The 24,956-nt window shown below is 36.5% G+C and overlaps 1 protein-coding gene and 1 long non-coding RNA gene across 2 annotated transcripts in view; both read left to right on the top strand.

Annotated features, from left to right (window-relative positions):
• Positions 1–4,429: 4,429 nt before the first annotated feature.
• On the top strand, positions 4,430–17,085 carry LOC307050069. The gene is made up of 5 exons (XR_013810778.1): positions 4,430–4,552; positions 6,283–6,351; positions 6,910–6,994; positions 11,876–11,945; positions 16,717–17,085. It is a non-coding gene; the product is annotated as an uncharacterized lncRNA (long non-coding RNA).
• Positions 17,086–20,175: 3,090 nt separating this feature from the next.
• CHD2 (chromodomain helicase DNA binding protein 2) overlaps positions 20,176–24,956 on the top strand; it is a 118,333-nt gene continuing 113,552 nt past the window's right edge. Inside the window, exon 1 of the mRNA XM_079700161.1 lies at positions 20,176–20,308. Within this exon, the coding sequence (XP_079556287.1) occupies positions 20,247–20,308 (62 nt within the window). The 5' untranslated portion in view covers positions 20,176–20,246. The remainder of the gene's footprint in view (positions 20,309–24,956) is intronic.

The raw sequence follows: 24,956 nt of genomic DNA, 5'->3' as shown, positions 1-24,956 counted from the left end.
AGTGTGTGAGGCCACAGTACATGGGAAATGGGAGCTGCTGCCCATTTTATGTACCAGGGATCCTTACCATCAACGAGGGACATTTCGGGGGCTGTTCACATCCCTGTAGGTATTGAGTGTTGTGTGACCTTTATTTCAAAAAAAAAAAAAAAAAACGTTGCAGGCGTTTAGTGTAGCAAATGCAGATGACACAATAAAAAAAATTTTAAGTTACCTTTCTAATTAGTGTCAGCTTTTAGCTTAGGAGGTTTAGTTTATGTTTTTTTCTTTTCTTTCTTTCTTCATTAAAAAGGTAATACATTCACATGGTTCAAAATTCAAAAGTCACAAAGCGGTATAGAGTGAAAAGTGCCCTTCTCACCCGATTCTCCAGCCTCCTCTGAGGTCTCCTCAGAGGTGAGGCGTGTAAACAGATCCTAGTATCCTTCCAGAAATATTCTCTGCCCATCCAGGTTTTCTTTTGGGCACGATTAAATAGGAACCGAAATACTCAGAGTGGGACTTCCCTGGCGGTCCAGTGGTTGAGACTTCACCTTCCAGTGCGGGGGCAGGGGCGGGGGCGGGGCAGCCGGCGGGGGGAGGGTTCGATCTCTAGTCGGAAAGCTGGGATCCCTCGAGCCTCGTGGCCAAAAAGCCAAAACAGAAAACAGAAGCAGTATTGTAACAAATTCAATAAAGACTTTAAAAATGATCCACATCAAAAAGATCTAAAAAAAAAAAAAACTACTCAGAGCACACACACGCAGAGGCCTTTCCTCTAAGTCAAGGCTAAGGGCTGTGCTCTTCATTTTCGCTGGTAAAGAGACAGCAGTAATAGGACCCAGCGGGGACTGGGGGAGGGAGGGATCTCCTCTCGGTTCATTGGCAGATCACTTAGCATGAAAAGGAACTGTGGTGGAGATAGAATGTGGTCCGCCAGGTGTCAGGTGCTTTTTATTTATTTTTGTTGAGGATGGAGCTAGTCTAGGTTTAACGAGGATGGCTAAAGACTTGGTGTAGATGTGGCATAAAAATGACTGTCATGTGTGACAGGGAAAAAAGTTTCAATGTGGCAGAGAACGGCGTTCTCTGAAGAAGGCGCTGTGTGGGATGTAAGCTTGGGAGAAGAAAGCTGTTTTCTGTAAGACACCCAAAGTGTATCTCTTAAAGGGGAGTCACTCCACAGTTGAACTGTGGGGTCCGCAATCAAACAAGGAGTAAAACAAGAGAACTAGATGGTTCCCAGGTGGCATGCCAGGAGGTTGACAGCAATTGGGTGGAACCCAGGTCTGGGGATTAAGTTAGTATGGGTCTGATATTCCCCAATTGGAGGGAGGCCTGATTCTGAAGGTGAAGCACTTCAGTGAAGTTGGGGAGGGAGCAGCTGGCAAATCAGACAGCTCCCCACAACAGGAGATCCAACTGAACCTATCTGGCAAGGGGGCAGTCTTCAAAAAAAAAAAAAAAAAAAAACTGGGAGAGGCAGAAAGGAAAGGTTCTGGAGTCAGACAACTGGGTTCAATCCTGGTTCTAATAGTTCTTATCAGTGTGAAACTGGGCAAGTTAAACTCCTTGTGCCTCAGCTTCCTAATAGAGATAATACACAGAGATAATAATAGTCTCTCACAGGGGTGTTGTGTGATCACCTGAGTTAACCACCAATGAGGGCTTAGAACAATGCCTGGCGCATAGCTAACTCAATGTTTTTCAGCCATACCTATTTTTTTTTTTTTTAGCCATGCCTATTTTTAATAAAGACCCGTTCAGGCCAGTTTTGCTGGCATAGAGGTACTTGGTGATGAATCTGGACAAGCAGAATCATAGATGGATTTCAGGTAGTGATAGGAGGGGAACAGAGGGGGTGAACAATAGCATAGCAAGAACACATCAGGAAGAATGAGGAAAAAGGGTTCAGGGTGGGGCTGTTTCAGAGAAAACAGCCTGTTGCAGGTCTACAATGTTCAAAGCTACATTGTGTAAGGGAATTCTCTTGGAAGTTAAATGGAGAAAGTTTAATTTCAATTCAAGAAGCATTTTTTTTTGTGTGGCCACTTGAAGCTCAAATTATATTGCTAAGGAGGATGGCCAGTCTGCACAGAAGGAACCCAAGATCTATGAGTCAGGAGACTTTGGTTCTAGTTCTAGTTCTGCCCTAAGTAGCTGATGCCGTATTGATTCAAGTTAATTAACAACTGTGTCATCTTGAAAAGAAGGGGCCAGACCTAGTTCCTAGGCCTCATGAGTATTTAACATTCTCTTATTCTAATCCAAGAACAGGGTCTCAAGAGAATTTCAGAGTTGCTCACCTTTCCCCAAGACTCCTTCTCTCAAATAAATCCATTAAGACTAAGAGTATCTAGCGTTCCTTTACTTTTTACCAGGTCCCCAAAGGAGCAAGATTTCTAAAATGCTGGCATTGGGAGAGAGCCACTTTTTCTCTTCCCATCCATTTCAGGAAGGTTTAGGTTTTCAGTTATTCCTTGGTCTGCCAAGAGTTGCTTCTAGATTGAAGTAGGAAGAAGTAATGAAAACAACAACAGAAAAAAGGTGAGATTTGCTTAAAAGAAGTGAAGCTTGGAAGCTTGTTTTGCCTGATTCTCTGGCAGAAGGTGGTTGGCAGGTAGACTATGATTGTTCAGGTTCAAACTATCCCTTTAACAAACACTCCCTAAAGGGTGGAATCTGGCCCAACCAGGATTATGAGATACTGATTCATAATGCCGATGGACACCGGACATACTAATAGCCTGCTTCTCATAAACGGGGAACAAGAAGCTTACAATTCCTCAAATAAATGGCATCTCAATTCGGATATTGGGCTAGGGGGATGCGCTGGTTTAAAAAAACTGGCCCTAACTCTGTGACCCTTAGGGAAGGACTGGTTGTTTAGAAGCAAAATCTTGAGTTCTATAGCTCCTCAGATATGGCTGCTTGCCCAAGGGCTATGAACCTGCATCTTGTTTGCTCGTCATCCTGTCAATCATTTTCCTTTTTTTAAAAAAAAGAAGACAAAAATCTGAAGTCGAAAACACCGAATTCCAAGCTTTTTCCAGGGGCGAAGCCCTTATCTCTAGGGCACTGTACTAATAATACTGGCCTGGCCTACCCCACTCCAGGAACCCCCTCTAGCCTTCCCCGAGGGGTCCGCACTGCGAGGCGCAAAGCAACAGCCCAGCGCCAAACCCAAAGGTTCCATCACCAGCCAATCGCCAGCTGGGATCCCTCAAGAAAACCAGAAACACCTACGGAAGGTGAATGGCATTAAGACCAACCTATCCGCGGGGACGTAGCTGAATGGGTGGGGTCAGAATTAGCCAATAGTATTGAAGTGGTTGTTGTTAGGCGGGAGGAAGACGCCTGCGAGCGTGCGTGGGGCCGCTCCCGGGAAAGGGTGGAAGGAAGCTCGCAGAACCAATGGCCGCGGCGGGCGGGCGGTAGTGCGCATGCGTACTGCGACCTGGGTCTGCGGGCGGGAGGCGGGGAGGGTGGGGGAGGGGAGCGGGCAGGAACTCGGCGGAGGCTGCTGCCGTCGCAGCAGCCGCCGCCGCAGCAAAGAGGCCATGTTGTGTGGTGTGTGGGGCGGGGGGGGAGGGCCGGGGGGGGGAGGAGGAGGAGGGAGTAAAGCCGAGAGAGGAGACGGGAGAGAGACACCACACACACACGGCACAAGATGGCCGGAGAAGCAGCAGCACCCCGAGCTGTCAGGCGTTCCGCCGCGGCCGCGGGGCCCGCCGGCTGGCGGGGAGTTGCGCCCGGGCGGCCCGCAGGCCCGCGGGAGCGAAGCGGCCGCGGCTGGGGCGAGGCGGGCCGCGCGCCGGGGTCGGAGCCCGCGGCAGAGCCGCCCGGGACGGCCGGGCCCGCGACGCGGAAAGCGCCGCTGCGGCAGCGGCCGCGGAGGCTCCCCGGGGCCCGGGCGGCTCGACCCGGTACGGGCGGGAGGCTCGGGCGGGCGGCCCGGCGCGGGACTCGGGTGCGGGCGACCAGGAGGTGCCGACCGCGGAGCTCGGACCTGGTGAGTGGCTCCCCGGCTCCTTTTATTGTCCTTTGTCCTTGGGAGGAAAAGCAAAATGTCCTTGAGCGTGCGAACAGGAGGGGGCGGCGGGCCGGGCCTCGCCGGCCGGCTCTCCCCTAGCGGCCCCATAGGCGCCGCACTCTGGCTCTCCGGGCGGGAAGCGCCGCGGGGCCCGGGGCTGGGGGCGCGGGGGCCCCGCTGAAAACCGGGCGGGGGGTGGCCTCGTTGCCGAGACCGGCCCCACCGGGAAAGGGGCGGCGGCGGTGACCGCGGGCGGGAGCCTGAAGGGGACTGCGCGAGGAGAGCCCCTTTCTGTCCTGGTGAGTTATTTTGATATTTAGGGTAAAAAAAAAAATCCTTTTCAGGTTCTCCGACGGGGGAGCTTTTTAACTCCTTTCCGGTGAGGTGGGAACTCATCTTCGTTTTCGAATTTAAAAGAACAATGGAACCCTGACTACGTTTCAACAAAAATAAAACTTGTTTTTTTTTTTCTTTTGGGTGTTGGCTTTTAACTCTTTCAAAGCCGATTTTGAGAACGGCTGCAGTGTTGCAGATGAGAAGGTACTTGCTGCTTGTTCAAACCTTTATTGACGTTAAGGTTGTCTTTTAAAAATGCAAGTTGGAGGAGTGCTTCTGGTATTTCAAAAATTACGAAGACAAGTTTACTATGTCGTCAAGGCTGTTTAATGGAAATAGATTTTAATTACGGTGCTAGACGATGACGTTTGATTAAGGTAGTTTATTTTACTGAGTAATTACGCCAAGATTATTTGACATTCTGATGTTTGAACAATGATTAGATCTACTGTTGGTTACTTTTAAAAAGGTCATAAGGAGCCGTTATCTGTAACTTACCACACCTGAATGTTAGACCGTACTTGGGTTAGTTCCTAGACTTTTAAAAGTTTAAGTTCATCATTTGATGATTTTAAAAAATAATGTGTATTATCACAAGCCATGGTCGACAGAACTTTTACAAAGGAATATTCTGACACCAAATCTCTTTGTGAAGTTACTTTCTCGTAGTGTAAATATTAAAGTAGGACTGCTCGGTAATGGGCGATGAAGAGGAGCCATATTTGTTGCATTTGTTGCATGCATAAAAATCCAGATATGCTCAAAACGAAACAGTATTTTAATAGTGTATTTTGGTTTTTAAAAAACTTGCAGAGTCCTCTGTATAGTCTAGGAATTTAAAAAATTGTCTGAGAGGGAATTTGAGTTTAGTGATTTGAAGAACAAATCACAAATGCACAAACCTTTGTGTATTTTAGAATATATTTGTCTTCATCCTGCGGTAGCTCTGGTGTTGTAGAGGTGCAGATTTACGTAAAAATAGAGTTGGGCAGATTTACGTAGTGCTTATAAAATCAAAGATACTGGTGTAATGGACTGTGTTTTTGAGGGTATTTTTGTCAGTGACATTGTTTTATTTTCCTAATAGCATTCATATAGTGCTACACGTTACATCAGTTGCGCATATCTTGATTTTAGAGACTCTGTTGTTTAAGTAACAATTTTGGTTTTTCAGATCAACATTTCTGAAATTTTTGAACACTGCAAGTCGTTTGAAATTAATATTCTGAATCTAGTTTTTTTGAATAGTGAAAGGCAGAATAATTACTAGCAGTTTAACCTCATAACATCTTTTTACATGAGAAATGGGGGAAGGGAGAGACTGAAAATGTTCTAGACCCCAGTTTGAAATTGAATAAAGGTCATAGATACTACATGTTTTAGATTTGCTTTAAAGACAAAGCTAATATCCCACTTGGTGAGATCAAATAACTTGTGGTTTAAAAATTTAAAGTAACCAGTGGCCATTTTAACTTCACTAATTTCTCCTGGAGGAGTTAATTTTTAATTGCTCATAATTGTAAAAGGTATTTCTAGACGGTAAAGAAAATTTTAAGTTGATTTCAGTCTTTAAAAATGGTAAACTTTTCCTTTGTTTTCGTGTATTGCTTGCCATCAAAAGAAGAATAAAAATGAAAACAAGGTCATAATCTTAAATCTGTCCAAAAATGTGAATTTTTTGTTGTTAATCTCAATGCCTTAATCTCTAGTGTTTGTCCATACAACCAAAAGATGAGGAAAATAAAGACTGATAGGTATTAAGATAAATAACTGCAACCTTAAAATGTACAGGTAGCGTGTCGAGCCATTTCTTGAATTTGTCCAATGATCGTTGTCTCTGGAATATTTTCTCATTGTTTCATCACACTGAAACTTTGGCCAAGAAGTGTTTAAAAATCAAAACATTGATAATCATCTTCCTTTTTTTTTTAAAGGTAACTTACAAGATTAAAATTATATTTGGTTGATGATGGTTCTGAACAAATACAGCTCTTTTATTTGAGGTAAGAGTAAATTTTTATTACTTTGACATAAAAGTAAACTTACTAGGTTTTTATTTTCTTTGATAATATATATTTTTAGTGAATAGTGATTATGAGTATGAGTAAATATCTGAAATAATTTTGCAAGATCTTTAAACCTTTTCATTGTATGAAAAGTGTATCTGCATAGCCATTGCAACTTAATGTGCCTTTTGAATAGTTTAAAATACTGAAGGTCCTTTAAGCCTTTGTTTAGTTTTGGGAACAAGAAAAGACTGATTATACTTTGAGGAAAACCATAAACCAAAGATATGCTTTTTCTTTTTTGCTATCTAATATACTGTGTGAACAATTTAAATCTTTTAAATATTTAAAGAAATAATTTTTTTGGGAAATTTAAGCTAGTTACTATTCATACTAATGGATTTTAGGAAAGAATGCTTTAAAAATCGGGTTTTGTGAGCATAGATTTTATTTTTTCTTCTTTGTAATAAAAAGTTTTAAAACACATATTAGTATTTGGCTATTGGTGGTTCCATCAATAAATTGTTTAGAATATTGTTTTTTTTCCCCCAAAAGGTATGCCATTTTGAAGACTGAGACCGTGGAATTTATCCTTGAGGATAAATGAAATCTTTGCGATAGTCTGTATTTTATATAGCAAGTAAGTAAATGTTTTTATCCAACATCTGAAATCTAATAGCTACCAACAGGAGAATATCACTAAAGTTTGTCAGTGCGACATAAACTGTAGACCTTATCTCGAAAAAGGGATCAGAAAAAGCCCATCAAATTCTTTTCCTTACATCAAAGCAGTTTTAATGTTAAAATAGTTGATACATGTAATTTACATCAGCAGTGAGACATTCAGTATTTTTCAATTAAATGGTGCTTTAGAATTATGGTTAAATCAGTAGTTGAGTCATCAGAATTACGTATCTTTACAATCTGAAATGTACATTCTTTAGCCATTTTTTTGGTGATGCAGATTATGTTTTAGAAATGGCCTAAAATTTTGTATTTGCAGATCTTATGATTTATCTTAAAAGAACTATATTTCAAAAACTTAATAGACCCTTTCATATTCTAGTTATTATGTAATGGGTTTAAAATACTCATTTTACCTGTTTTTATGAGTCTTTTTTCCAAACAGGTGCAAAAGTAAGTTATCTTACAGGAAACTAGAATGTGACTAAAGAGATCTCTAATCTATAGCTTAGTCTTTTTAAAGCATAAAAGGAAGAAATAATTTCAACATGTGTATGGTATTTTGACATCTTAAAATTAGGTACATGAATGAAAAAAATATGTACAGAATTTTCAAGAATTACTTCTTACTCTTAAGTTAACACTGAAAAGGGGAAGTTACCGTCAAGTAGTATATATTAGGAAGGGATTTATCAGAGGGAATATATAATGAGATACCTTGGGAAGTTTTAAGAATAGCCAAATAACCAATTAATTAATGTAAGGGCAGGTTTACCTTTGTCCTTGTAATTTTTGTGGAAAATTCATCGTTGGTGTTGGCTTATTCTGTTGATTCAAATAGGTGATAAAGGTAATATTTTTATTGCTTTTGCTTTAGCTTAATTTTTGCTTTTCAGCCGTTTTGCAGTTTGATCAGATTTGTGTTTATTATAGTGTACAAAAGAAAACCAAATGTTAGACCTTTAACAATAATGTTTTAAAGATGTAACATATATAAAAAAGTTAAGACGTCTTTCATCCCAAGGTCGTTTATCATAAATGCCAAGGTTAGGGTTTCCTCTTCGTAAATGATAGGATATTAGGTTGGCATTCAGATGTGGTTGGACACTTATAAAAATTGAGAATTGGGCCTCTTAAGCCACAAATGTATGTGAAGTTTAACCTAAGTTTAAGTATAAATTGGCAGTAATTTATAATGGCCCACCAAAGGCGTAATTTGAACCCATAGAATAAAAAATGAATGGTTAAAGAAGATTAGAAATGTTAAATGAAAATTTTAATCTTTTTTAGTCAAGTATTAATAATTATAAAAATAACTTAAGTCTTGTAGTAACTCCTAAGTTAATGTAATGGAGTATAGTTTCCCCTTTATCACCAACAAGATAAAGGATTATAATAAGTCACATTTTAAAAAGACCTACATGTACTTCGACCTTCATGATAATATTTAGAGTCAGTGTTTTGAAATCTGCTGAGCCAAGCCTGTAAAATTGGCAATATTTTTGGTGGACAGAAATAATGGACACATGGGGGCAAATATAACTGAAGATACTGTTGTTTTTAATTATTGTATTTCATAAATACATTGTTCAGTTTACTACTATTTTCTGCTTAAGAACTGAAGTGATAAATATTTAAATATTTGTTTTTATTTTAGCATTTTGAATTCTTGAATCATAAAAGTCACCTGATCAAGTTGGTGATTGGCTTGCATTGCGTTTGTTATTATTGGTAATAACTGTTTGAAAAATTCCCTGGAGTTCCACAGAAATGAAAGAAGCCATGCCCCATAGTTAACAAAAGGTTTTCATGAACTACGACATAATAGAGGTTGGATTATGTGGAATAGGTAATTTTGAATAAAAATTTTCTTTCAAGTTTCGTTTACTGTTCACAGTTTCTTGATTATTTAAAAATTTGGACTGCGGACAACCAATTATTTTACCTTTTCTCCTCTGATTTTCTTTGTTGAGAGGCATAAGGGGAGAAATGTTAATTTGAGGACATCTCCATCTTTTGCATTAATGAGAGGTGTGTGATAGAGTGGAAAATATAACTGTGATTCAGCAGTCAGGAGACCCAGCTTCTAATGTAAATTAGCCCTGTAATCTGGACGTTTTATTCACTGTGGACCTTAGTCTCCTAATTTGTATAAAGTATTTGGAGTTTCCTATCTCTTAAGATACATTTTTGCTCCTGAATTGTGTGGTAAAAATAGAGTGTCTAGTTCTCTTAAACTGGAAAGTAGTTTTTGTAATTTTTGCATTGCAAATCATGGATGTTATTTCTTTGTTAAAGTTATTTGAATAAGATGAAACCTGGGCGATAGTGTACCTGACTTTCCTAATTTTAGGTGTTCTAAAATATTAATAAATAGTATAAATGCAGGCATAATGGAAAGTTGATCTTAAGCAGTTAAGGTGTGAAATTGTCTTTAAAAAATAAAGATTTAGAATGCTGCAATGAAAGCATTGTTTCGAATTTTTTCCTAATAATTATTTTATTAAATAATTTAAAGATTAGTGTATTTAACGTAACATTTGCACCTGACCATTGTGATTATAAATGATGATTTATAGCTTACGTGCTTGACATAAGCTATATAATTTCCCTTAAGAAATTTATATTTCAAAGATAAATATCCTCATCTTACCCACTACCTTTCCCTTCCAGATTGAGTGGGTCAGTACAAACTTTTAATTTTCAAATTGACTTATTTCTGAATATAATTAACATTTACAACTTAAATTCAGGGATATTCTGAACTTTATAAGTAAAAACTATGTGCTTTGATTGTTTACATAACTTTCAAGTAACATGTTTCCTACAACGATTTGATTTATATATTGTGTAAAGCTAGATAATCCAGTGTTTTAGAGAACAATCTTTGTTTTTTGAAACTATACCACTTATTTGAAATTGAATATTTCCCAAACAGGCAATTATATCCTAATGTGTGTATTATATAGTAGTCAAAATCATTTTAATTTAGGTTATCAAGCTAAATTATTTTTGCTTAACTTCAATGGTTTATGAGTTGTGACAGTTTTCTTATGACTTAATGATTTTATCACTAGTACCTTATTTTTGTGGATGGTTTCTTATATTTCACAATGCCCTCGGGTTTTATTCTTAATTAAAATGTAAAAATTGTTTTAAGGACTTTAAAAGGTGACAAAACCAAATCTTAAGAAAAGCACAAATGAGCTAGTAATGATAATATTAAGACTTGACTAAAGCCGTCTTTGCCTTTTATTATAAAATGACCAGCAACCAAAGTTGTTATTTATACCTATAATTTCATACTAAATGAGGGTCCTCGATACTGCAAAATATTAAAGATAGATAGGAGTATGAGCAAAACTATCAACTTTCGTAATCTGCTTAAGGTGAAATTGGCTTACCCCCCCTTTAAAGGAAGGCAGAGTACTACTTTGTCAATTTTGGGGAAGGAGATTGAGTGGTAGATTACATTGGTGTCAGTAATTTTTGTGGTGGTGCAAAGTGTGATCCAAGTCTTCCTCTGGTTTCGATGCAGTGAGCACCCCGAGCCACATACTTGTACTGGTAGGTAGCCTTTTTATAAGCATGTTGTCAGACTAATGTGTGATGGGTTTCCCTCAGACATTTCTTCCGTGGGTATTCCTTAAGTCATTTCTGCCCTTCTCTTAGGGGTTAAATCAATTTTACTTGATTGATTTAGGTTTTGTCATTGTTCAGTATAACTGTCTTTATAAGATCAGATTAAATTTGGAAGCTTAATAATAATGCTGTGTTTCTTGTAAATTGCTTTGTTTTATCAACTTGTTGGGAGGATATTTTAGCACCTTGCTCTTAAAAGAAATCTTGAAGCAGATCTTAACTATTTCTTGGTTATGACTAGTCAAAACAATTAAAGGGATTTAGATTTGGTAAGATAATCAGGAACTTGCTTTATAATTTGAAAAATTGGAAACCTTGGTCATGGAAAAAGCATTTAGGTAGCTTAGTTTTAGCTTAGATCCTAAACTTCTTTTGCTTTTTAAAAATCCTTAAATTGGTACACTTTAATATTGAACTTTTGAACAAAGCTTTTTGGGTAGTTCTACCTATTATTGTGATTATTATAATCATACTTTGGCACAGGAGTGACTGGAAAAAAGTATATGCCTGTATTCTCAATTTATTTGAGATACAGGAAACATCTTCCATGTTTATGAGGTATTTCAGTCTAACCAGTGAAAAGTAATGGTTATCAGTAACCAGATAAAAAGTAGTTTTTATCATGCACATATTTTAGAAAGGGTTAGTGTTGTGTAGGTCAATATAATTAGTAGAGAAAATTTGAAATTATGCTTAAGGTTTCTATCCTAGAAGAGAGTTGATTAAAGTACATGATATTATGAAATAATGTAGTAATATTGAAGAGTGAGAAACATGGCCTTGCCAGGTTGGTGATGGAAGCTTTCCTTTAGAAGTCTGGAAAGCAGATTAGTTGAAGGACCAGAAGATAAAATAATTCTGTACTGTTAAGGAAGGAGTGATGTTGGCTCTGTTAAACAGCTATTTTGCAACCATGACTACCTGTTAGGGAGCCCAGATTTTTACCTAGGAAGTTCTTGGGGCCTGAGACGTAACGTGTTTTTATAGTAACTTTATTCTACAGGTGAGCCCTGTGAACAGCCAAACTTAAGATCCTCTGGATCAGAACTTTTGATTTTCTGCTTGGATTGTATTTATAAATACATGTATGTCTCGGTCTTCTGGCTAGTGATACTGATAAGATGTTGAAGTTTCCAAATAAATCTGTTTTTGTCTTTTTCTGTACATACAATTATATTCTTTTTGATTTCTACAGAAATGTGAATCCTGAGGCTGAATTATCTAAGGGGCCAGTACAACGAAATAGATGTTGGTGGAAGAATTTAGTAAGTTTTTCTCAATTTACATGTTTAATTTGTTTTTTAATTTTAAATATGACTTTGGAAATTTTGAGTAACTGAGTCAGAGTCTGTAAAAATATAGAGGGATTTAGTGAGGCTCAAAGCAGTACAAAAATAAATCAACATGGTTAGATGTATGTGAAGTTTATTATTAAAATCTTGTGCGTTAATTTACTCCAACCTTTTATTATTTTCTACTTTTTTTTACTTAAGGTCAGGCAAAGTTAAAATGGAAAAAAAAACACATTTGAACATGCTTTTAATACTGCACCCTAGGACTTTGCTGGTGGTCCAGCGGTCAAGACTCCACGCTTCCACTGCAGGGAGCGTGGGTTCGATCCCTGGTAGGGGAAAACTAAGATCGCGCATGCGCTGTGCGGCCAAAAAACCCACAAAACCCTGCATCCTAGATCTGGGTGTTGGTAAACTCCCCCCTATTTTTATAAGTAAAATTTTATTGGAACACAACAGCTGTGCGCTTTCATTTACATATTATCTGTGTTTGCTTTCCAACTACAGCTACAGAGTTGAGAGTTGCTGTAGCTAATGGCCACAAACCCTATAAAATACTTAGTATTTTTTCCTGTTAGGCAACCTTGCCTACTCTTTCCCTGGATCCTTCCTTTTTGTCAACTTCACATGTGTAAAACTCAGAAGCCCTTAGGTTCTCTTGGTAATAGAGCGTACTTTTTAATGGATTTCATTGTTAGTAATTCAAATAAATGAAGTAATTATGAGCTTTCCTTAAACTTGAAAGCCCAACAAAAAGTGTTTTTTCACACTGGGGTTTTTGCCTTGATATTAGAAGGTTTGGTTACTACTACTACCGTGGAATTTCTAATTCCCCATCTGAAAAATAGTGGGAAAAGAGTTAGTGGTAAGATGTAGAAATGAATTTGGATGAATTCTCAAAAGGATTTATTATTGACAAAACTTTTTAGGTATGATAATTATTTAGTAGTTGTTTCATAAAAGTAATTTTTTGAATCACATTCGGGAATCTAGATTCTAGGTGATAATCTTTGCTTCTAATTACTACTTGAACTTCTATTGTATAAATGGCTACCAGGGCCTGTAAAATAGTGAATTTTTTTTTTTTTTTTCGATGGGGGATGGTGAGAGCAGAGATGAAAACTTTACTAATGTAGTGTAATTTATTGACTTCATGCCTTATATTTTAAAACGATTGCCTGGCACATAGTGGATGCTCAATAAATACTAGTTCATTTATTGTATATACTTGCTATTAAACATTATCAACTAGTGTTTTGGGTCTAATCTAGTAAAAAGTGAAATTCATTATTTATAATGCTTTAAATACTAATTTTTAGGTATGCTTGAATGCCAAAACTTGACTCTGTAAAATCTTTCAAGTTACAAGAGACCACAACTTTCAATCTTTCATGGACATGTAGTCAGGTTTTAAACTAAATGGGATAATGGGGAAGATTGGATTTGATTGTAAAAACCTTAAGTAAGATGACTCTTTCTTAGTCAGCAAAGTTGAACAACATAGTTTAACAATGTTGTGAACAACAGCTGGCTGGGTTTTTTGTAGTTAGTTTTTTATGCCTACTTTATTTAGGACCCAGACTTGTTAATAAGTTTTAATCCTGTTGAGGAGTCAAGCTTCTTTGGTAATAAGACAAAATATGTGAATTCACTATTAAATGTTTTCAGATTTAAAGACAATACGAAGAAGATTGAACTTATGTCATAAGTACCAAGAAGCTTAATTACATGATGAGATTGGTCATCATGTAAGCATCAATTTCTGCTTCTTATTGTAATTTTGTACCCATTTGTCCCACTGGTTTTACAGTAACAAATTGTATTTATTAGAGCCACTTGTTTAAAAAATTAAGAATCATTAATCTTTTTCCTTGTACTCTTTCCCTGTCCCAAACATTTTTTGTTGCTGTTAAAATGGGGGTTTGCTGGGAAGTAGAGGTAAGGAAATTGAACCCCTCTTAAACACATCCAGTAATGAATCACTTGCTTGCATTTCAAATAACAACTTATTTTACAATATCCCAGTGTTTTTTTGAACAAATTTACTGAATTAGAATTTAAGATCTCCTTGCTCAATTGTATGTTTTTAATTTCTGGATGTATAGTATTTGGGGATTTTAAGCAGTAGCAGGTACTTATTACCTTCTTACCATAGAAGTCTTTTCTTCCTGGAAATTATCTTAGAACAAGCAATTTGTTCTTAAAAAAAGGAGGTATAAAATAGTGAACATCATAGTGGAAAAATTCTCCTAACTTTTCATAGTATTAGCTTGAAGCTTGTATGTTTGATGATGGAATTCTAGATCAAACCATCATCTCTGCAGTGTTTCCAGTAATTCAAAAATCTGGAAAGATGTGGAGTAGTAGGGCTTAGATACTAAACCCTACTCAGTTTTCTGTACTGATCTTATTTTAATGCAAAATCAAATTCTCTTTAAAGCAGAAACTGTTTTGTCTTTTACAAGTTGACCCCATGATCCTATAGAGTTTTCAGAGATATCATGGCCATTGGAATATAAATTATTTTGATTCATTAAAGTTAGTTTGTAGGTCCTCAGGTACTTTGGTTACTGTGGTATATTGGAGGTCTGTTTATTGAGGTCTTTCTATATGCCAGGTAATGTAAAAGCTATAAATGTACTGACTCATTTAATCCTCACTACTACTGCCACGTAAGGTAGGTACTACCGTTACTTCTATTTTACAGATGAAGAACTGGATTTTGTTACCCAGAAAATTTCCAGGCTCAAAGAACTCATGCTTGCTTTCTTTTTCACTTTTTAACTTTGCTTATTTGCAAATTTAATTTTTGCAAGAAATTGGAATTCCATGAAAATAAATGGATTTATTCCTAAATCCTTTAATGTTGTTTAGGTGCTTTGATATTTGACTGAGCACTTTTGCTTATTAACAGAATTCTCACTTCTGGATTTTCATTGGCTTTATAGGAGTGCAGATTGATCATGGCTTTCTTGTAGCATTCTTTTTCTTCTCCTCCCCCTGCCTTTTTTTTTTTTTTTTTACTATGTTAAATATATGACAGTATATGTGATAGCACGACCAATATGCTAGTATTTTTAAATCTTTATTTTTGCCACACAAGCTGGTGCATTTTATTAATTAGTTTTGATATGGTTTTAATACCATTGGGCTTTCTTTTGAAATTTTTTTTAAAAATGTGGTTTTAAAAAGAAATTTCTTATAGTGTCTGCGATGAGGTTTTTACCTCTTACCTTGTGGCAGAAGAATATAAAGCACGGAGTTTATCACTTAATGTACTAGATTGAATAAATTGCACCTATAGCCGTTGAAATGACTGTAGCCTGATTATGAATGCATTAATATCACCGTTCATCATAGTAGTATTTACATTCCCAACTTCATTGACAACTTGATCCTGCATTGTAACAGTAGAGATTGGGGAGAAATTGGTTTATAATTAACTCTGCAAGAGGAATGATGGTATTTTTATTTTTATACTTTAATATAGAAATATGTCCCTTAATTGTAAGGAATGAACAAGTGGAAGATATTTTACTGATATGGGGAATAAATGAGTTATTTTTAGTTCTCCTTTTAGGCTGGAGAGAAATCGGCAAAAAATGTTTTGGGAGAAATAGCTTTCGTTTGATGTTTATTACTGATGTTGTGATGCTCATTTTCAGTATTTTTTTTAATGAGTGGTGGTGTCTCTTGGTTAATCAAATGGTTTATTAAGTGGATTTTTGCATTGTATATAATAGACAAATCCTCATTGTAGTTTTGGAATCAAGGTACTATCTAATGAGCAAAAAATGCCCTTATATTTAATAATCTCCTAGTCAGTCACTCAGACTTTATTGCTATAAATTTAGTTGGAGAGCTGCAAAATTTATAAAGAAGACCAGGGTTAAAACTTATTTTTCTAATTATGTTTTATCATGATGAATCAGGACCATTTATTTAATGGTAAAATATCCTGGCTTCCCTTAATCTCCTTACTTCAAAATTATTTAAGCAATGAATTTTTTTTTTAAAAAATGAGGAACGTTTGATGTTTTTGCAATGAGAATATTTTATTTGTATTGAATTTGAAATCTGATAGCATTTTATGGCAAATATCAAATAAGGCAGGGAGATATTTTGCATTTCTGATCATTTTGTTTTCTAGTGGCTACCTATTTCCTGCATTCTCATATATGTAGCTAAAGATGGTGACATCTATATTGGCCATTTGTGTTATCTATGCAAAATTAATTAAGATCTGTTGGACTGGAAAACTGCTGTGATCCACTGCTTCGGGTTTTTTTTAATCCTTTAAGATTCTTTTCCATATTTAGTTTTATTTGAAGAAGCTTGGAAAGTTTTCTGCATTGAGATTTAGAATCCATAGTGTTGCTGTAATTTAGCTTTCCAGAATTTTTGAATTTGAATTTTTGTTTTCACTTCTCACGTAGACAGTATAACAACATTACATTAACTATTAAAAATTTGACTCTTCACTGCCACATTTTTATGGTTACTGTGTATCTGTGACAGTAAAAGAACTTCGTTACTGGTGTGCAGTTTTGCCATGATTCTCTTATTGAGAAGTTGTATGTGCCTCACATACAACTTTAATACAGTTTTATAGTTTAAAGCTGTTATAAAATTATTAAAGCTTTGTGTATGGTAAGAGTATCTTCAAGGTGGGTGGATGTTCTCTGAAGGAATAAGATTATTGATATTCCAACAGCATTTTTTTTCTTTTAATGTTTTCATCAAGCACCCAGTCAGCTTGAAGTGTCTCAAATGGACCCTACCACTGAGAAATCAAGATGGCAGTCCACTATGGGGAATTGAGAAAAATGGATTAATACAAGAGTGCTGTGATAATATACAACCAAGACAGGGTTCTTTTAACATGGATTTCATGAAATGAATGAAGATATAGGTTTCTTACCCAGCACAAATGGACAGTGAATTTGACTTTCTAGAGACTTTGTATCATTAAGAACATTTTTGACATTTGGAGAAGAAAGATGGCACATTAACAGATGATAGTTTGTATGCCTGGAATTTTTTGCAGTTTGATTTGTATGAGTATGATCTTGTGGAATGTTAACTTTAATAAAATTTCTAACACTTTAAAATTTCTCAGTTTGGGCTTTTTTTTTTTAAGCTGAAGCTTCATTAAATACTCGGTGTCGCCTTAAATAACACTTTGACCTTTACAGTTGCCCAGCAGTAAAGTGTACTGAATAAAGCTGGTAAAATGGAAATGGTGTACTGGAAAATGTTTTACTTGGTTAATATTTGTCTTTTTACAAAGTTGTGGAAATTTATTTGTGCTTTAAAAGATGGTTGTCCAGTTAAAATGCTGTTTTATGCTTTCTTGAAACATCTTACAAAATAGGTTAAACAGTGGGTAATAATAGAATGTTTAATTTGCTGTGAGATTTTAATGAACTTTTAAAACAAAATGCCTTTTGCCTCAAAATTCAGCATGAGTGATACAGTATTATTCTGACTTATTTTGTTTTGATGGAAAAGGTCCCTTTAACCTATGCTTATTAAATATTATAAATAAAACATCTTGCAGAATATCTGAACACTTAAACTGAATCCTCCTATTGTCTTAATAGTTAATATTAGGTGAAGAGGTGTTGGATTTATAAGGGAAGGTAGGGAGGTCCTTAGGGTATTCACAAAAGGACTTGAAATTTTGGTGGCAATAATGTCTACAATAGATTTTATAAAATAGGATTGATTACTGTATTTTTATTATTCTGTACATTTAGGAATTTAGAATAAATGAACCACACTATGTCATAGATAACTTATGTTTGAATCCTAGATGAATACTGGTTTCATTCATTGATAACTAAAATCAGTTTCAGTTACTATTATGGGGTGTAGTAGGCTTTATTTTGATAAACCAGATGAATTGTTGATTATATTTTCCTGTTATACAGAGAACAAGTAATAGTGTAGCTTTAATTTTCTTCTGGTGAGAAAGTGTTAATCATACCATGTTTGTGATTAATGTCAAATACCAAGGTATACACGTCGATCATCAATATATATGCAGTATTCTCATTGGCTGATTTGAGTTGGTTGGTTTGTATAAATCAAAAGTGAGATTTTGGATTTTGATTTTGGTGGAGAATTATCTTGTAGAAAGTATGGAATTGAAGCTGGGTTTTGATTATGGATTATACATTTACCTAGGTGTGACATTGTTGCTTTTGTTGGGTGTAGATGTAAAATGGATTTCTCAGTGAGGGAAGGACATTGTTCTGGCAGATAATAATGTTGAGTAAGGAAAGTTGATTTGATTTGTTTTGGATGTGTGAATGTTTTCTTGGGGTGCTTGTTGAAAAGTGTTGAATAATTTGGCTTTGGCATTAGTAAATTTGTTTCCTTAGATCTCACGGTTTTGATATTTAGGAGAATTTGCCCTGTGACATTACTTTGATAACTTTCCATCAGATATGACAGATTGTTATTAGTTTACCATTGTTGAAATGGGTATATACTTAGAATTTGATTTGAAATACAAGGGAATGGTTGAGATATATGTGTTGTGTTGGTTTTGGAGGTGGAGTTTCTTGGGTTTGTTTTTTCATGATAGTTCCATGCTCTTGAATTTAAGAACATTGTTTTGCCCAAATCAGTGTGGTATGAGAATTTTTTGGGTAAGGTTTTGGCAAGGTTATATAATGGGTTAAAGAATTTTGTGAAAGTACGAAGAAAATTTGAGGTTCTTGAATAAAAACTAGTTGCATTAATTTTTGCCCTAATGCAGCTGAACACTAGGGAGGCGCTCTTGAGTTGTACCCCTTTCTTCCAGTTGGGATGGAAAATTCCCCCTTAAACTTAGTCCTTAGATAATTTTTAGGCTTCCTAAAGAAGGCAAGACTTGAATTTAATTTATTAAGTTGAGGTTTTGCTTTTATTTAGAAACCATTTTACCCATGGTGGGGGGTAGTTTTTAAAAAGATTAATACTTAAGCTGAGCTTTATATACTCTAAGAATTATCCCTCTTTCAAAATGGCTTGATAAAACACCACTTCCTGTCCAGAGAGGAAGTTATTTTAGCTCAAGGACTGAAATATTTAGCAGATCTTTAGACAAAAGGAACAAATTACATTTCTCTCTGGCTTAAAAAGGGTGCTTGAGCCAGAGGGGGTTAAGAAAACCCTCCCCCCTCCCCCTGATGGGGTGGTCTGGAGGGGCAGGGAGGGGTGGGGGTAGGGGTCCTTAGGCTCCCTGGGATGGAGGATCTTTTTTTTTTTTTTTTTTTTTTTTTGGTGGAGATGAAGGGGTGGGTCTATGGTACATCACCTGAGTTGTGGGGTAAATGTAGAGAGTGTCAATCAAAGGCAGAGCTCTCAGAGCTGGGAAGGAGGCTCTAGATGGCGGCTGTGCCTTAGAGAGAGCGCGCTCTGCTCCCTGCCTTCGCCTCACTTTACGCAACTTTCCCTAACTTTCAGGCAGCCTCAGGGGGCCCCCGCAGCCCCCTGCCTGTCCTAGTGACTTACTGGGGTCGATTCGAACCTTTTTTAGGGAGAAAAGCAGCTTTTGGGAGCTTTCTTTTCGTGCCTTGTTGGAAAGAAGCAGCCGTACTGAGAGCCCAGGTCGTTGTTTTTTCCAGCTTAGAAGCCATGGCGCACCTCCATTTTTGTGCGCTCTCCTAATGAGGTTTTTTTTCTTCCGGACCCGTTTTAGGATTAATTGTTGCTGTATTTTTTTGACCAGTTAACATATTTGAGGATAATTTTATTTATTTTTTGTTTTTTAACGGAGGATTTTGTTTTTATTTTTAATTATTTGGATCTGATATTTTTCTACTACTAGATAGGACTCTTGCTTTGGACCTACTACATGGATCAGGTAAGTTCATGATCATTAGTGATAATTTAAAAGATTTATATGTTTATGTTTGCTTTATTTTCTGTAAATATGAGAAATTCCTGGATGACGCAATAAGATACAGAGATTGTTATTTGTATCCAGTGTGTTACTTTGAGAAACTTTCCTTATTGATAGTGATGATTCTCCCTGTTCGGTTTAGCCTGTTTTTATGTGGTTTTTTTTAAAAGAAAAAATAGAAATATTTTGCTTTTTGGTGCTTACCGCTGTTGTGTTATAACAATATCGTTACATCGTCAGGACTTTGTTCCTGATAATAAAAACCATCGATAGAAGCTGGGACCTTACCTTTCTTTCAACTTTTGACAGTAAATACCTGGGCACAGGACTTCAAAGCAAACACAGATTCCCCCTCCCCCTTAATATTTAAGAATTAAAAGATGATGAGAAATAAGGACAAAAGCCAAGAGGAGGACAGTTCGCTACACAGCAATGCATCGAGGTATGAGCTATCAACTTTCTTCCTTTTTTCCTTTTTTTTGGGGGGGGAAACCTCAGCTTACATTGTTCACCTTGACAGACAAGGATAGCTATCTGTTTTATTTTAAGTATTTTACTAATTTGGATTCGTTTTTTAAAGCGTGACCTTGAGATTGCTAATATGCCACACCCTAATTTTTTGGTAGCAATTTATGAAAGTTAAGTTGTGACTTAAGGCCTCTTATAGCAGTCAAAAGGTAAGGTACCTTTATTCAAGGGGGCCTTTCCTGTAAACTACAGTTTTTTTGTCAATAAATTTCAGTTTTTAGGTTTTCGTGCTGTAGGAAAATGACCTTGTCGGTTTAGCCATTGCTGCATTGCACCATTTTACATACAAGGCAAATTTTTTCTTTGAAGAATCTAGGATACCCAAACTTGTAACTGAAGGCCATAGAGGAGCCTTGTGGTAGTAAATTATAGTAAATAGACATTTGAGAAAGTTATATGAATGAAAAAATGTACATTTTAAAATGAAATTGCAAAAAGGACCCTTTGACTGATGCCTCTCAGTTTATATTTTTATTTGACTCTGTATTTCTTTTGATACACTTGACATTTTAGGAAATTTTGATAAGATTTATCAAAACCTTTACTCTCGATGATTACAGTTCCTGCATTTATGAGATCAGACCTGTGATCACAGAAATCTTGGAATACTATTAATATGCTTGTATTTTGCTACTGATTGTAATTGTATATTTTATATTTAAAATACTTTATGGTTTGCATTTGTATGCTTATATTCAGACAATGCTCTCTGGTTGGTAGATGAAGTATTTTATCCTTGTATTTTAGTTGTAGCTGCTTTAAATTTATTGATTTATTTCGACAGAGTCGCCTGGAATGCTTTATCTCCTGAAGCTTACAAATGTACTGTTTGTTCAAATCATGATTTGTTTCACATTTGTTGGAGTTCACCATATTAGTGACTAAGTAATAAAGCCTCTAAGATGTTTTTGTTGTATGAAAAGCCTCTAAGATGTTTTGTATGATCTGTATATTAATTTTTTAAAGTATATATGAATGCATTTCTTGATGTGTGTTCTATGAATTGTCATGTTATAAATTTTAAATCATGCATTTAACAAGAATTTGATTGGTTATATGATTTTTTTCTCCCCAGCTTTGCTCTTTTATAATTTTATATAAACAATATACTTTATTATTAGGTTAGTGATTTGAAAGTTTTGAAAATGGTTTATTAATAATGTTAAATTTTTATGTTTTATAAGACTTAAAATATTTTGACCCTTGCTTTTCAAAATACCTTTCCAAATTCTTAATTGAGTTGTCACATAGTTTGGATTACTGTCTTTGGAATTGAATTGCCCATGTAATTACCTAGGTTAGATTTAGGACAGAAAACTTCTCTACTGATTCTAAACTGATTTTTCTGAAAAGTGATGGTGATTTGAACAAATAGGAATCCCCAGGTATCTTTGACAAATTATTAAAGATTCAATACCTAAAATTGGTACTCCCTTGAGTGTATGATTTGCATATCTCACATGGGTTTTGGCTTTCTCAGGCAAGGTTTGTGTTTAACATCATTGATCAGACTCTGCTTTCTAATTTAAAAAAATTAAGCGGTGTTGTTATTCTTTCTTTTAATGATACTCTGACCTGGAAAACTACATGGAAGTTGCCATGCATTTGTCTCCTGGTAATGAGGTTGCAGCTTAACTAGAGGCATGCACTGTACTTTTGAATGTGTTTCTTTGTCACGTATATTTTGATTCATATACCTGATGAGTGTCAAAAAATATTTGAGAGACTCCTTGAAAAGAAGATGGGGTGTTAAGTTACTGTTACCCTAAATTGCATACCTTAATGCATGCACATAATTATGACATCACTTCCTTTTAAAATTGTAAAGCTATAGAATGTTAGGGGTGTTTTATTGTAGTAGATTAATGTTATTTTTAAGTGAGCTAAAATTAAGGTGACTGTTACGGTAGCTAGAACTTGGTTCCTTAATCCATCAGAATTTCTCCATAAGGACCTAGTTTCTGTGGCATGAAGTCTAGCGTTTAGGGAATACTACAGAAATCAACTTTTGCAGCCTGAGCCACAGGAGAGGAAGGGAGGAGTTAGCAGGTAAAGTAAACTTTTTGGTCTGAGATTTACTTTAGGACCTGAAAGAATTGAGTGTAAATTTAGGTATGGCTGGTATGCTCCTGTTTTTGGAAATAATGGCAATACTTAATAGTCATTATGTAAGTTTGTTGTTCTTTTGAAGTTAATGCTAAAGTATAATGTTATACTTTGTATATCATGATTTTTGAAGGTTAAAAAGTTCACTTTCAAAAACATGATTTTAAAGACACTTGATATCTGTAAATTTTTAAATATTTGAAACAAAGTTTTCGTGATGGACATATATAGAAATGTATACCACACACTTATCTAAAATAATTTGCGGTTTGGGGTAACTTCAGTAATAATCACAAAATGGAAAGAGAAGGAAATGTGAATGGAACTGCACACAAAGAGCTGTGTGTGTTCTAGGACGCTGCGTTTTCAATTTATCATAAGAACTGAAACAGTTTATTGAATTTATCTCCAAAACTTCTGCCTCTGAACCAGATTTTATTTTGATAGCCTGAGGTGCGGGCAAAATCTTTTTAATCAACCTTTTAGTTGTTACTCTAAAAGGCTGGGGATAGTTAGAAATTGGCATAATGCAGTTGCTTGTGGAGTGGAACAGGGAGTTTTTAAAGTGGCAGCCATTTTATGATGCTGATAATTCTTAGGAATCGGGATTTTTTGAGAAGATTGAAAAAGTGAATTGAAACCTGAAATACCGAAGTATCTGCCCCCTCCCCCTTTTTTGTTCTTTGGTACTGAAATAAAGGGCAGCTTGGTAGTTAGCGCCGGCAGCAGCTCTCTGAGCCCCTGGCATCTTGGTGCAGGTCCAGCTCAGTCACAAAATGGCTGTTCCTTTGTGCCGCAGCGCTGACAGACATACTGCATTGCACTGTGTACTCGCCAAACAGCAGGAAGTTGCCGTGCCGAGTTCAAAGGCCGGCCGGCGCCGGCGCCGACTGCTGATTGGCTGTGCGCGCGCTTGGTAACAGCGGGTCAACAGCGGCGGCCTGTGGGCGGGCTCCGCCCTGCTACGTCAGGCGCCTCGCCGCCGGGAGGAACGAACGCAGTGACGTTAGGCTGCGTGCGCAGCCTACGTTGTTCCTCGTCGCCTAGGCAGCCGCACGCCAAGGGGCACGGGGTGGGAGCGGGGGTTGGTCGGGGGAGGAGAAGGGAGTGTTGTCTGGGACTTTCCGGTGGGCGCCCTCTCATGCGCGATTTCGCCCCTGGCGGCGCCCTTCGCCTAGCCCTGTGGCCGTCTCCACACCGCAGCGTGTATTTTTTGCCCATCCCTAGGAATGGTTTTCGTCTTTTAGAAGCGGCTTCTGCTTTTGGAGAAAGTAAAAGGCACTAATCGGAAACCTTCAAGTCGAAAACCTGCCAGTTTTTATCGTTTTCGCTTTCCTTTCTCATATCCTAGCGGGTCTTTTTTTTTTTCTTTTTCTTTTTTGTGTTCACTGTGACGAGATTAGTGAGTTTGTTACCATTGACCAAAAGCGTTTCACTATCAAGAGGAGATATTTTTATTTTAATTGAAACTTATTAACGGTGTTAGAGCTGTTGTTTAATACATGGCTCATAAACAAAGGGAAGATTACTTGAACTTGTCCCCGTGCATTTTTACTTGGTACCAAACATTTTCTCAATTGGCATTTGATGGAGAAAAACTCAGGTCAGTATGTGCAAAGTGATTTATTTTTAAGATTAACAACGGGATAGTTAAGTACAAAATAGCTAGAGATTTTCACCTGATCAGTAACTACTAGGTTACTAATATTAGGTTAACTTAAACAACAGAATACAGCAATAGGCATTCATAACTGTGCAAACAAGTGTTAGAAAACAACTCTTCTTAAGTGTTAAAGCACTTGCTGAAGAATAGTGACTCCCAAAGCTTGGCCAGTAGTGGAATTACTTGGCAAAATCTTAGGAAGCGTCTCAGATCCCCCATTCTGGAAATTTTAATTCAATCCTGGTAAACTTGTTAAAATGCTGTAATGATGCTCATGGTCTGCCGTGTTTGGAAACCCTTGCAAGGATTTCTGGTTAAAAAAAAATCATAGCTTACCAACGGGGACTGTAATTTGGTCACAAGTAATGAATTTAATTAAGAAGGAAAGACTGTATTGGTGTTTTCTTAATCGTACCCTGGTGAAAAGTTTTTTCTAAGCTTTTGGAGTGTTTTTAGCAATAACTGGAATGATCTGTCATAGTTGGCAATAGTTCAGAAATTTTTTATTGAGTAAAATATGGTATTTTGAAAGAGATGTTTACCTGGGTATATCGTGAGTTTCTGAATAAAGTTTATAGAAGATAAAATTCACTACATTATTAATTGGTTTTGTAGGTTCGCCATAGTCTTGGTTCTTTATGAAGAATTAGTTGTGGAAACTTTAGGTGAAATTGGGTTTTCAGTTTGTTTTATAGACTCGTTCATCAAAGCTTCTGTCAGTGATTTTTAAAGTATATGCTCAAATATATATGATGAAATTTTTAACAGCCTTAGGGACAAATACTTAAGAATT

The sequence above is a fragment of the Hyperoodon ampullatus genome (assembly GCF_949752795.1).
Source record: "Hyperoodon ampullatus genome assembly, chromosome: 3".
Lineage (NCBI taxonomy): Eukaryota > Metazoa > Chordata > Mammalia > Artiodactyla > Ziphiidae > Hyperoodon > Hyperoodon ampullatus.
This window is presented reverse-complemented; position numbering and strand designations above follow the sequence as displayed.